The sequence below is a fragment of the Pelobates fuscus genome, chromosome 11 (genome assembly GCF_036172605.1).
Source record: "Pelobates fuscus isolate aPelFus1 chromosome 11, aPelFus1.pri, whole genome shotgun sequence".
Taxonomy (NCBI): domain Eukaryota; kingdom Metazoa; phylum Chordata; class Amphibia; order Anura; family Pelobatidae; genus Pelobates; species Pelobates fuscus.
The window spans coordinates 44,379,443-44,393,700 of NC_086327.1; the positions used below are offsets into that span (position 1 = coordinate 44,379,443).

Genomic DNA, 14,258 nt, shown 5'->3' on the forward strand with positions numbered 1-14,258 from the left:
ACATGTAGCAAGAAGCTTTGTAGTCCCTGAGCCACACATTATTCTGCTCTTGCATCTTAACTTGCAGAACAAAAATCTCAAGCAGCAGATTGACCCGTCACATAAATTCAAGTTTTGTTTCTTTTTAAGTTATTTATCCATTTCAGTGCTTTACTTCTTATTCACTAAGGGTAATTATACCACAAAACAGCTTCTGACGTGTTCACCAAGTGCAATTAAGACCTCTCACAACTTTTTGTAAGCATCACCTTAACCCCTGAAGGGCCAAACTTCTGGAATAAAAGGGAATCATGACGTTACACATGTAATGTGTCCTTAAGGGGTTAAAAAGAAGATACATGTAATTATGACATATGTAAAATTGCTAATTTTTAAAAAAAATTTATTAAAATTGTTTAGTTAAAAAAACAACCTTTCCAATAAATCTTTTAACCAGAAAAGTACATCACGTTTGCAAGAAATGTCCTTTAAGGATGAATAAGTCAATATAGATGGAAAGCAACTTCATAGGACACCGTGAGCTAAACAAGTAAGCTGCCAAAAGACACAAAAAGTTAATAAATATTCAAGTTATCACAACAAACAATGGTGTTATGATATGAAAACCTATTTGACTGATCTTTTAACCTGTTAGTCCACTTTTCTGTAGGAGATAGCATTTTTGTTTTGTCGAGGTCTTGATGTAAAGAAACCCTTGTTGTATGGAACTCTTGAAAGGCTAGTTTTATTAATGTAAGAGTGGGGAAAGATCAGCAGCAATCCCAATCCACTCAGGTAGAAAGGCAGCATCATAATGAAAAAGTTTTAGAAATTCTGAATCCGGTAAAGTGAAATTAGTGAGGTAAATAGCTTCTCCTCCTACAAGATAACTTGCCCAGTAGCCAAAGGTCCCAATAGTCATTATTGTGTGGTTACAACTCACAAGGAGTGCAAAATCTTTCCCAGGAGTTGATTCATTGCCATCACCTGAGAAATAAACATCTCCCCTTGAGTTGTCAATGTTATCTTTGCACCAATCCATCCCATTGCTTGTCACCACAAAGATAGGCTTCTTGTACTTTTTTCGGAAGTAACCCATGGCCTTTTCCAAATATCCTCTGTCTGCAATCACTCCTTTCCATACGTTGGGCATAACACTGACATAGTCACCTCTGCGAACGTGAACTCCGATATAGGTAACATCCGTCCGTGAACCTTTCATTCCGCGTAGCACTTGATTGGCTTCTTTCTTAAGATGGTCATGGATGGTGAATTCTCTACGGATATCATCACGAAGGTGATGGTAGAAGGTCCATGAACAGGGATACCCAGTAAACTTCAGAAAAGTTTCATCAACATGCTTATACTCCTCCGACATCCAGTCGTGTATCCAGTATTCTTTGAATGAAATAAGGTTAACAGCATCTTGATGTAAGACAGGCAACGTGATTTTGAAGATAGGTGCTAAATAGGAGTGCATTTCTGGAAGGATGAAAGGTTGGCGTCCATTTGCTTTGGCTAAGGCATACAAGGTTGCATACTCGCCCATCTGATTACCTAATCTTCCATCAGGTTTAATAGTCCAAATTCCGTTAATGTCACATTTTGTAGAACTCTCACTGTCTGTATTAGAAGTGTCCTTGTTTTGTGTGTCTTGTTGCTTATTCTCATTAAGGCACATGAGAGATAGAGGTGTTAGTTTCGTAGAGAACATTAAGAATCCAATGCGAACCTGCAATCTGTATAAAACTGAGAATGTAAGAACTGACACAAAAAACATCACGCAGAACATGAACCTTTTTTTCTTTACACAGTCCATGTTTCCTTTATATCTGATGCAGCACTTCATTCACAGCGACTCTTCCATAAATAAATGAATGCCTGTTTTAAAACAGAAAAAAAATGTAAGTATCTGTTTATTACAAGGACAACAATATATATATATATATAGTGTTTACCAGTTGTTAATCTGCAAACTGTATAAAATATATCTAGTTAATCTTGACTCAATGGAACACTATAGCGTTAGGAATACAGACCTGTTTTCCTAAAGCTGTAATGCGCATGTCCCTAGTTCTGTCCATTTAAAGGACCACTCTAGGCACCCAGACCACTTCAGCTTAATGAAGTGGTCTGGGTGCCAGGTCCAACTAGCTCTTACCCTTTTTTTTTTATAAACATAGCAGTTTCAGAGAAACTGCTATGTTTATACTGAGGGTTAAGCCAGCCTCCAGAGCCTCTAGTGGCTGTCTCATTGACAGCCGCTAGAGGCGCTTGCGTGCTTCTCACTGTGAAAATCACAGTGAGAGCACGCAAGCGTCCATAGGAAAGCATTATGAATGCTTTCCTATGCGACCGGCTGAATGCGAGCGCGGCTCCTGCCGCGCATGCGCATTCATCCGATGACGTCGCAAGGAAGAAGGAGAGGAGGAGGAAAGCTCCCCGCCCGGCGCTGGAGAAAGAGGTAAGTTTAACCCCTTCCTCCCCCAGAGCCCAGCGGGAGTGGGTCCCTGAGGGTGGTGGCACCCTCAGGGCACTCTAGTGCCAGGAAAACGAGTATTTTTTTTGGGTGACTATATTGTCCCTATTGTCCCTTTAACTGTCCCTTTAACTGTCTCAAACCAGGAATTCCGAATCATCAAATAAACATTGCCGCTTCATTGCAAAATGGGATCATGGGTTCTCATCAACACAGTCTATTGAATGTTCTTCAAAGCATTTTTTTTTAGGTGGTAACAGGCAATAAGCTTTTCAAAAAATGTGACACAATGTCAAGATGGCTCTTGAATGGCTCTGGGGGTAATTCCAGTAAAATGTACTTTAGTTGTGTTATATAAAAACATATTCCTAAAAGATTGATATTCATTTTGACATGATTCATGTAATGAAAGTTTTAGATTACAGAACTACAGGATGAATCAAAAGTCAGAAGCCATCAAAACATCTGCAAGATGCTTAACCCTTTAGTGACCAGACCGCTTTTCAATTTTCTTACCATTAAGGACCAGGGCTGTTTTTACATTTCTGCAGTGTTTGTGTTTAGCTGTAATTTTCCTCTTACTCATTTACTGTACAAACACATATATATATCGCTTTTCTCGCCATTAAATTGTCTTTCTAAAGATACCATTATTTTCATCACACCATCTAATTTACTATAAACAAAATTAATAAAATATGATGAAATTTTTAAAAAAAAAATAAACCTGTTATTAGCTTTTTTTTTGTGTGCAAGTTATAGGGCAATAAGTACAAGTAGCACTTTGCTATTTCTAAACCATTTTTTTCAAAATTAACGTAAGTTACATTGATAACTGTCAGGAATCCCTGAATAACCCTTCACATGTATATCTTTTTTAAAAGAAGACCATCTAAGGCAGGGGTGTCCAAACTTTTTTCAAAGAGGGCCAGATTTGATGAAGTGAACATGCAAGATGGCCGACCATTTTGCCTGACATTCTTTCAACCATTAAGATTAAATGCAAATAAACTATTTTATGCAAAGTTTATTGCAAACGGCATACATTTTTCATTTTAGCACTTATTTTTCATATTCTGTCTCAGATCTCTTTATTCTGTCACCATACAGATCTCTTTATTTTGCCTCAAATCTTAGTATTCTGTCCCTTCTCTCTTTATTCTGTCCCTTCTCTCTTTATTCTGTCCCTTCTCTCTTTATTCTGTCCCTTCTCTCTTTATTCTGTCTCTTCTCTCTTTATTCTGTCTCTTCTCTCTTTATTCTGTCTCTTCTCTCTTTATTCTGTCTCTTCTCTCTTTATTCTGTCTCTTCTCTCTTTATTTTGTCCCTTCTCTTTATTCCTTCTCTCTTTATTCTGTCCCTTCTCTTTATTCCTTCTCTCTTTATTCTGTCCCTTCTCTCTTTATGCTGTCCATTCTTTCTTTATTCTGTCTCTTCTCTCTTTATGCTGTCCATTCTTTCTTTATTCTGTCTCTTCTCTCTTTATTCTGTCTCTTCTCTCTTTATGCTGTCCATTCTTTCTTTATTCTGTCTCTTCTCTCTTCATTCCTTTTCTTTATTCTCTCTTTATTCTGTCTCTTCTCTCTTTATTCTGTCTCTTCTCTCTTTATTCTGTCTCTTCTCTCTTCATTCTGTCTCTTCTCTCTTTATTTTGTCCCTTCTCTTTATTCCTTCTCTCTTTATTCTGTCCCTTCTCTTTATTCCTTCTCTCTTTATTCTGTCCCTTCTCTCTTTATGCTGTCCATTCTTTCTTTATTCTGTCTCTTCTCTCTTTATGCTGTCCATTCTTTCTTTATTCTGTCTCTTCTCTCTTTATTCTGTCTCTTCTCTCTTTATGCTGTCCATTCTTTCTTTATTCTGTCTCTTCTCTCTTCATTCCTTTTCTTTATTCTCTCTTTATTCTGTCTCTTCTCTCTTTATTCTGTCCCTTCTCTCTTTATTCTGTCTCTTTTCTCTCTGTTCCAGATCTCTTTCTGTCCCAGCAGGGAGAAGGAACACGCCAAATCCTGCGAGGTTGACGAGATCCCGTTACGTCGACGAGAACGCAGACTGAGGACATGCAGTCCCATGGTGTTCAAAGATCCAGAGAATCTCTAGATCTTTGAACGCCGCGGCACTCAGGGATTTACTGGTGGCCACGACATATAGATTTAACAAATTACCTGTGCTGGACTTTGTACATGACTAATTTAAGATATTAAACTTGGGGTATTTTGACTCTTTTCATGCGTGTGTGTGGTTCTTATTTGCCATCACATTCTATGTTTCTATGTCTGTCTGTCTGTGTGTGTGTGTGTGTGTGTGTGTGTATCTGCCTGCCTGTGTGTGACTGCCTGCCTGTATGTGACTGTCTGGGCAGACTAGATGGGCCGAATGGTTCCTTTTTGCCATCACATTCTATGTTTCTGTGTCTGTCTCCGTGTGTGTGTGTGGCTGTGTGTGTGGCTGTCTGCCTGTGTCTGTGTGTGGCTGTCTGCATGTAAGTGTGTGTAAGTCAGACTGTGTGTGTGGCTGTCTGCCTGTAACTGTGTATGTGTGTTACTGTCTGTACCTGTGTGTTTCTGCGACTATCCGCCTGCGACTGTGTGCATGTGATGTATTTGACAGTGTATTTGTATAACTGTGCATCTGACTGTGGGACTGTGTGCAGATAACTCTGCAAAAATATACACCTGCATTCACCCATAGGCTTAAATGCATATTTTATCTGAATGAAATACCCATCACATACAGCCAATACACCCAGCACAAATATCACATACAACCAATACACGTATATCACACACAGTTAATACACCCATTACAAATATAACACACAGCCAACACATAGCATACATATCACACACAGTCATCACACCTATCACATACACAGACAACACAAACATTACATCATATTATAGTGAGATGCATTACAGTGGAGCTCTGGTATATAAAATGCACATTACTCTGTGTTTTATAGTTAGGGAGCTCGGTTATACACTAATATACACATTAGAGTTGTATTGTTGTGTAGTGTATGATCTTGTCACAGAGCTCCACATTACTGGGAGTTTTATTGTTTTGGAGCTCTGTGATAAATGGAGAAGTAGCGCATTACTACAACATTTTATTTCCAAAGAGCTCAAGGTGAATAAGTATAATCCAGAGCTCCAAAGCAAAACCACCCACAGTATTATGTGAGATACTTAATCTGCTCCTCTGTAATGTAGGGGAGGCAGTCTGGCACTTCTGTTGGCTGCAGACCAAAGGTAGCCATCTTCCTAGCTCGGGATAATCAGAGCGCTGCCGCAGATTACCACAGGACACTGCAAGTCCCTGAGCTTGTGACCCAGTTACGCATGGTCTGTACCCAGTGGAGGGGCAGACCAGATTCAGATCAGCAACAGGAAAGGAGGAATGAATATTTGTTTTTAAATCATTAATTTAATAAATCCCCTATACAATCATTTTATAGTGGCACTCCTATACACACACACCATACATGGATGACAGGGGGGGGGCGCTGTGAAGCTTTTTCGCACAGGGCGCCTAAAGGTCTGAGGCCGACCCTGCTCCTGAGTACAACAGTCCCCACAATGTACAGATTTTATGGGTTTTTGCAAACTTCCAGGGGTCAAATGTAGGGCTTTCCCGTTTTCCATGTTTGCACATTGAAATTTGCCAGATTGGTTGCTTGGCCTATGTTGCCTTTGAGACCGTATAGCATTCCAGGAGTGAAAATTAACCCCATCATGGCATACCATTTGTAAAAGAGACAACCCACGGCATTCAAAATGGGGTATGTTCAGTCTTTTTTAGTAGCCACTTAGTCACACACCCTGGGCAAAATTAGCATTTATATTAGTTTTTTTGCATTTTTCACACATAAACTGTAATTTTCCTGATAAAATTATCAGTATAATACATTTTACTGCTCTAAAACACTAATATTTGTGTAGAGTAATGTCTCACAAGTACAACAGTACCCCTCAAGTACAAGTTTTATGGAGATTTGGAAAGTTACAGGGTCAAACATAAGATTTGTCAATTTCTGTTTTTGTAAATTGCTATTTGCCAGACTGACTAGGTTGCCTTTGAGACGGTATGGTAGCCCAGAAATGAAAATAAACCCCACCATGACATGCCATTTGAAAAGGTAGACAACCCATGGTATTCAAAATGGGGTATGTCCAGTCTTTTGTAGTAGCCACTTAGCCACAAACGCTTGCCAAAATTAGCGTTCATATTTGTTTTTTACACAAAAACTGCACTTTTACTGGTGATTTCATCGTCGTGATAAGTTTTAATGTTTTAAACACTCATATTTGTGTTCAGCGAAGTCTCCCGAATATAACAATACCCCCCTATGTAAAGGTTTTATGGTGTTTTGGAAATTTACAGGGTCAATATATGGCTTGCCCATTTCAGTTTGCCAGATTGGTTTGTTGTGTCTATGTTGCCTTTTGAGACCATATGGCAGTGGTGTATTCTGAATTTGTGCTGCCCTAAGCACGACTAATTTCGGCACCCCCTTATCTAAATTTGCCCCACCAATTCATGTCGAGGCCTTTGTTTTGACTGACAAACACACACTCACAATGTCAGACAGACACACACACTCACTATGACAGACACAAACACACACTCACTATGACAGACACAAACACACACTCACTGTCAGACACACACACACACACACATTTTCTCATACACTCACCAATTATTATTTTTTTTTTAATCTAAAACAACATATCTCCCTCATCGCTCGGCTAGAATATTAGTACTTTAACACCTAGGGGGGCCCTAAGGTGGAAGCCAGCTCTTGGGCCCCCCCGTACACAAGACAAACAAGGCATTTACCTGGGCACTTGGGGCGGTGTTTTTTGCTACCCCCCCTGAAAGTGCAGCCCTAGGCAAATGCCTTGTTTGCCTTGTGGTAAATACACCCCTGCCATATGTTAGCCCAGGAAACTGAATTAACCCTATCATAGCATACCATTTTTAAATGTAGACAACCCAGGGTATTCAAAATAGGGTATGTCCAGTCTTTTGTAGTAGCCACTTAGTCACAAACGCTGGCCAAAGTTTTTATTTGTTTTTTGGCATTTTTTGCACAAGCCGGCTATTCCGGCCATGTAATCGCGAGGACCCCACGATCACATGGCACGGGAGGGCCGGATCGGGCAGAGGGGGTCTGCCTGAACTCCCAGGAAGACCCAAGGATCGTGATCGCCAGCCATCAGGTAAGTGGGGATTTTCTATCGGACGTACCAGGTATGTCCAAGGTCATTAACGGATTTTTTTTGTCGGACGAGGTGGGGAAGGGGTTAAAGGAACACTCTAAGCACAAAAACAACTTTAGCTTAATGAAGCAGTTTTGGTAATACAGATCATGCCACTGCAATCACATTGCTAAATTATCATTTAGGAGTTAAACATTTAGGAGTTAAATAACTTTTGTTTCTGTTTATGCTGCTCTAGCCACACCCCCCCTGACTGTGACTCAGACAGCTGCTATATAAAAAATGGTTTCATTTTGAATCTTTACTTACAGCACATAGTGTTTACTTTAGAAGTTTTTATCTCTTGTTCTGTTCATTGAAATTTAGTAATGAACAAGAAGCTGTTGAAGGATCTAGCAGGCAAATAGCAGACAGGCGTTAAGACATTCTTAATCAAACCTATAGTGCAACAAGAAAAGCTAAAAATAATTGCACTCTTTTTGATGAAGTAGAAAGGCTGTGTGAGTCTCAGCCAGGGCATGTGTGTCTATTGCTGCATAAGCAAAGTAATTTAAGTCCCAGATGGCAGAGAATGGAGCAGTGAGACTGCAGGGGCATGTTATATACACCAAAATCACTTAATTAAGCTAAAGTTGTTTTGGCTCTTAGAGGGTCATTTAATGTTAATTCATCAAAATGTTGAAGATTTCAGAGGGGTACATGGTTACATAAATCTAGTCTGAAAAAAAGGCTTGCGTTAATAAAGTTCAAAATGTTGGGAAATGAAGATCGTTATTACAGTGCGTTCTTTTTTTCCTGAATGTAAAACTATATGAATACTGGGACATTTCTACAAGAACTAGAGTAAAAAGATGACTGTATTCAACATTATTAAAAGAGTCCAGAAAAAAAGTTACTAAAAGATTGCCAAATGAAATATTTCTCACGCTACAGGGACATTGCAGCATCATGAGAGCTAGATATGTCTATTCACCAAACAACCACTAAATTCTGTTTGGTTGCCAGAATTAATCTGTTACTAAATACTTTTGACTATTCACAAGTGGAAAATATGGTCAGCCAAATTTGCATGTGCATTTTATATTTTGCTATTCACCAACAGCTGAATTGCAGCCAAATTGTCTTTATTTGGTCCAATTCTCAAAACAATTTATTCTTAACCCCCCTTAAACTTTTAAGGATACCACAACTTTAAATCCCCCCAAAACATACTCTTACATTAGTGGTGCATGTCCATTTTTTTGTTAAATGGAAATTTAATTCCGATCGGGCTACAATTCGTATAGAATTTGGTTGAAAACATTTAAAAAAACGCAAACACTCTGAAACAGAATCAAGTTGCATTTGAACTGGATGTAATACAACTGCACTTCACATGCATATTACACACCTCAAACCAGTTTGTGGCTGGTATCATCCAATCAGAACCATCCATTCGTACACAACTGTAGCACTCATCAACTGCCATACTTCCTCAGCCTCACAAGAAGCTTAGTATATATCGCTGGGGCAGAGGGATGTACAATATGGAGGGGTGTACTCGAATGCTAGGCCGGTACAGAGTCACGCTTTTGTTGGTGTGTGTGCTTTGTGTGAGATGTACAACAGTATATTATTTAAAGGCTTACATAACCCAAGTCAATCTTCTTCCAACTGTATCCATCTGTTTTTTTACTATTTGTTGGTGTCACTTTTAGCTCTGTGCTTCAGCTTTTTAAATATCAAACAGAATTAAAATACAAGCACTGTATAATATAATGCTTTTTTTATGGTTCTTTAAATATGTTTTTGTGTGATCCTGTGGTTGGTGGCATATTAGTGTTTTGTTGCACGTGTCAATTTGTACTGTGCATAGATGTAGCCAAAAAAGGTACAATGTACTGACGTGCTTTTCGAATCAGCAGCCTAAGAGTGAATTTTTTTTTTTTTTTGAAATGGTAGACAGCTCTGTAAAATAAATCGTTTGATCCTACATTTTATCATAAAGTGCATTTTTTAAAATTTGGCAGTTATGAAAATGTTAAAGTGTTCAGAAAAGAAAATAGTTTTTAGACGTAACGAAAAGTCACTTTGGCACGATGCTATGAGTTCGGATGTGATTATTGAGGGTTAATTTACAAATGGTTGTAAAATGCAGATAATGCTAAACTCAGTATTGGTATGCAGAAATCAGACTATACAAGATGAGTACTCTGTGATTGGTTGTTATGTAAAGCCACCTGTAGTAATTATGGTGCCTGAAGAGCCCTGGTATTACCCTAGTGTAACGTCAAAATGTTTTAACCTCTCTAACCTTGGTCCCACTGGGTACCCATAGCTGCAGCACCTGCTTCTGGATTCTACTGAGCTAGGCCATACCATATGTCTATGGGCCATACTATACAGGGCCATGCTCATTGGCTGAAAGCATCAGCTGATTGCTTTCAGCCAATAGGAGTGGTGCTGTATTGGTTGTGCATAGCTAATTGGAGTGCCTGGTTTATGCAGTAAGGTTGTCCAACCATTCTAAAATGATTTTAAAATTACCCTGGGAATACACCAACACATGCCTAGTACTATAACCACTACAGCATACTTTAGGAGTTTTGTGTTCCTTTGAAATACAAATTCTGGAAGGATGGCCTTATACAACAATGGAAGTGCCATCAGCAGCTTGTTCTACATATTTAGCTATTGCCGATTTTTTTTCATTTCAAAGAATTTTACAGAATCCATGAAGAATATAGTTAACAAGCAGGTGGGGGAATGTGGAGGTAAAATCCTTTTATTATAATAATATGGGGGTATTATTAACCCCCACAGGATTATTATTCCTTTTTGGTTTTTTTTTTAACTTGTTTAATGTGGCAATCACTAGCAAGCCACCATATAATTAAGAAAACAAAACAATACTATCACCACAATCACGTGTGAATAGTGTGAAATTTGTATGCAATATACTTATCAGGTAACTCAAGTGGACAGCCTCCCAAGGACCACATCCCAGGTAGTGATCTTTAGACCAGAATACAAGCAAAACACATATGGGATATAGATAAACATAATGAACCCTGTTATGTTGCTCTAGATGCTTTTTTAAATAAATTCTTTATTTTGATGTGCATAAACTCATGACAAATTAGCTTGCAATGCCCAACAGCATATACAGGCACATAGGACAGCGTTTCGAAACAAATAAACAGCATTGTGGTGGTATGGCACAATTTTAGATTAATGCTAATGATATAGACAATGACATTGGTATGACAGTGTATCAGTAGATCTGAAGTGATAGTACATCATGAATACAATTAATGGTAATAACTGACAGAAAACCATAAGTATAGCTAAAGAATAACTACCCGAAAAACAGGTGAGGACCACTTGGGCTTTGGTATCCTTCTTGGAGTGGCCATCGTGGTATGGGTCACTGACCCATCTTAGTGGAGGGAAATTAAAAAGAGAATGTTGACGGGAAAGATGGCACACTCTGATGGGGGTTGGGGGAGGGAGGGAGGGAGGGAGGGAGAAGGAGAGTGCACATAGCAGATTTTCGAAGTTCCACTTTAGTAGTAATGGGAGCAGTCGTCAGAAACATGACATATACACCAGAATATAATAAGTTCAGAGAGAAAAATAAATAAAACAAAAGGGAGAGACTAGCACATATACTTATATAAGTATTACAATCAATTATTGGAACAACTATAACTTGTAGATAACTGTGGAGTTCAGAGGGCTGCACATAGCCAGAGGAAAGGGATCCCCACTGGGACATGCGTTTCAGCCTGTGTCCACTCTTGAGCGGGGGAAGAAGGGGACGATGTTCTGCACATCCCAGGTGTTACGCATAGCAGGGGTCTCCAGTGCTGTACAAGGCCAAGCTCTGTAAGGAATAAGGTGGAAGCCTCTGAGGTCGTAAGCCAGTATATATCGCCGTCTTTGGTGACGATTAGAGTAAGGAATGTAGTTAATTCTGGCCTCCCTGAGTGCTTTCGTGACTCCGTGGATGGAACATCTCCACTCCAATGCATAAGTTCTGTAGGAAGGTAAGCTGCATGCCCTCAAACTTGAGTGGGGAGTTGGATTTGAGTGCTTTCTTTATCGCCAGCTTGTCCTGAAATGTTAGAAAGTGGAGCAGGACATCTTGGGGAGCTGCAACCAGTGCCCTTGGGGACTTAGGGAGTCGATGAGTGCCATCAGTGAGAGCATGTTTTGTGCACAGTTGGGGCAGTAGGACCGAGAAGAGGCGACTAAAGAAGTGTGGTAGATCACCATCCGTAACTGATTCCGTGTCAGGGTACCTGAAGTCTCTACCTCCGAGAGAGGTAGAGACTTAGACGTCCATCCGTCCGGACGGGCTGTTTCCTCTGTTCCTCGCGGTCCATCCGGTCACGTAAACGCCGGCCGCGAGGGACTCACTTCCTTTTCTAGCATGACGTCCGGAAACCGACGTCATGACGCCAACCCGGAACGACCTGTCACTCAATCCTTCAGAGACTAATCAGGACTCGTCGGAGGCGTGTCTACCCTTCCGAGCCAGGGTATTTAAACTTGCTTCTCCCATTTGCTCATTGCCCTGTCGTGGTTCTAGTCTGCCTAGTCACACAGTGCTCTTGTATTTCTGTTATCCCTTTGGTTCTGACCCGGCTTGTTTGACTTACTCTGTTTATCTCTGTTACCCTTGACCCGGCTTGTTCCTCGCTTACCTGTCTTCTCGTTCCCTCGACCTCGGCTTGTCTTTGACTATTCTCTATATTCTCCGTACGTTAGTCCGGCCATTCTAAGGTCCGGTATACGTATCCTGTACCTGTTTGTACTCTGCGTGTTGGATCCCTGTCCCGATCCTGACATTCCGCTATGCCAGTGACCTTTAGATTATTGCTTCAGCGGGCGTTGTAAGATGCAGGATATGTCTTCCTCCATCACCTCAACCCTGTCTGTAACCGCTAACACTTCCGCCTGGACCACCGCCAGATCTACGCGGAAGAAGGCCCTGATATTGACCATGAGGTCCATAATGTCCCATTTGGACATCCTGGGTTTAGGCTGCATGATGAAAAGTTCCCCTATGCTCCGGCTTCCTCCAGCGGGTAGTTACATAGTTACATAGTTAGATAGCTGAAAAGAGACTTGCGTCCATCAAGTTCAGCCTTCCTCACACCTGTTTTTTGCTGTTGATCCAAAAGAGAAAAAAAAAAAAAAAAAAAAAAAAAACCCCAGTTTGAAGCACAATTTTGCAACAAGCTAGGACAAAAAATTCCTTATTGACCCCAGAATGGCAGTCAGATTTATCCTTGAATCAAGCAGTTATTACCCTACATTGAAAGATTATATCCTTGAATATTCTGTCTTTGCAAGTATGCATCTAGTAGCTGTTTGAACATCTGTATGGACTCTGATAAAACCACTTCTTCAGGCAGAGAATTCCACATCCTGATTGTTCTTACAGTAAAAAAACCTTTCCTTTGCCTTAGACGAAATCTTCTTTCTTCCAGTCTAAACGCATGGCCTCGTGTCCTATGTAAAGTCCGGTTTGTGAATAGATTTCCACACAATGGTTTGTATTGGCCCCGAATATATTTGTATAATGTTATCATATCCCCTCTCAGGCGACGTTTTTCTAAACTAAATAGGTTTAAATTTGTTAACCTTTCTTCATAGCTGATATGTTCCATTCCTTTTATTAATTTTGTAGCCCGCCTCTGCACTTTTTCTAGTGCCATGATATCCTTCTTTAGAACAGGTGCCCAAAATTGCACAGCATATTCAATATGTGGTCTTACCAGTGATTTATAGAGAGGCAAAATGATATTCTCGTCCCGAGAATGAATGCCCTTTTTCATGCATGACAATACCTTACTGGCCTTGGCCACTGCTGATTGACATTGCACATTGTTGCATAGTTTGTTGTCTATAACAATTCCCAAGTCCTTTTCGTGTGTTGTTATCCCTAATTCGCTTCCATTAAGGGTATACGTTGCTTGTGTATTCTTTACGCCGAAGTGCATAACTTTGCATTTTTCAACATTAAATTTCATCTGCCATTTGAGTGCCCAGTCCTCCAGTCTATCTAAATCCTTCTGCAGCAAAGTAATATCTTGCTCACATTGTATTATTTTACAAAGTTTTGTGTCATCTGCAAACACTGAAACATGACTTTCAATGCTGTCTTCAAGATCATTTATAAAAATGTTAAATAGAAGGGGTCCCAGAACAGACCCCTGAGGGACACCACTTGCCACCTCTGTCCAGCTTGAAAATTTACCATTAACGACAACTCTTTGTATTCTGTTTTTAAGCCAATGTTCTACCCAAGAACAAGCATTTTCATCGAGACCGATTTCCTTGAGTTTGAACACTAATCTTTTGTGTGGAACTGTATCAAATGCCTTGGCAAAATCCAAATAGATCACATCCACTGCAACACCCTGATCTATACTTCTACTTACTTCTTCGTAGAACGCAATCAAGTTAGTTTGACATGACCTGTGCTTCATAAAACCGTGCTGATTTTTGCTGATAACCATATTCTTCTCAAGGAATTCTTGAATATTATTTTGAGTGTTTTGAGTTTTTTGGAGCTGGGATGCATGTAA

At 39.9% G+C, this 14,258-nt stretch overlaps 1 protein-coding gene across 1 annotated transcript in view; it reads right to left on the bottom strand.

Annotated features, from left to right (window-relative positions):
* Window positions 1-348: 348 nt before the first annotated feature.
* The window catches only part of LOC134578034 (galactoside alpha-(1,2)-fucosyltransferase 2-like), a 102,644-nt gene continuing 88,734 nt past the window's right edge, over window positions 349-14,258 (bottom strand). Inside the window, exon 3 of the mRNA XM_063437004.1 lies at window positions 349-1,860. Within this exon, the coding sequence (XP_063293074.1) occupies window positions 728-1,828 (1,101 nt within the window). The 5' untranslated portion in view covers window positions 1,829-1,860 and the 3' untranslated portion in view covers window positions 349-727. The remainder of the gene's footprint in view (window positions 1,861-14,258) is intronic.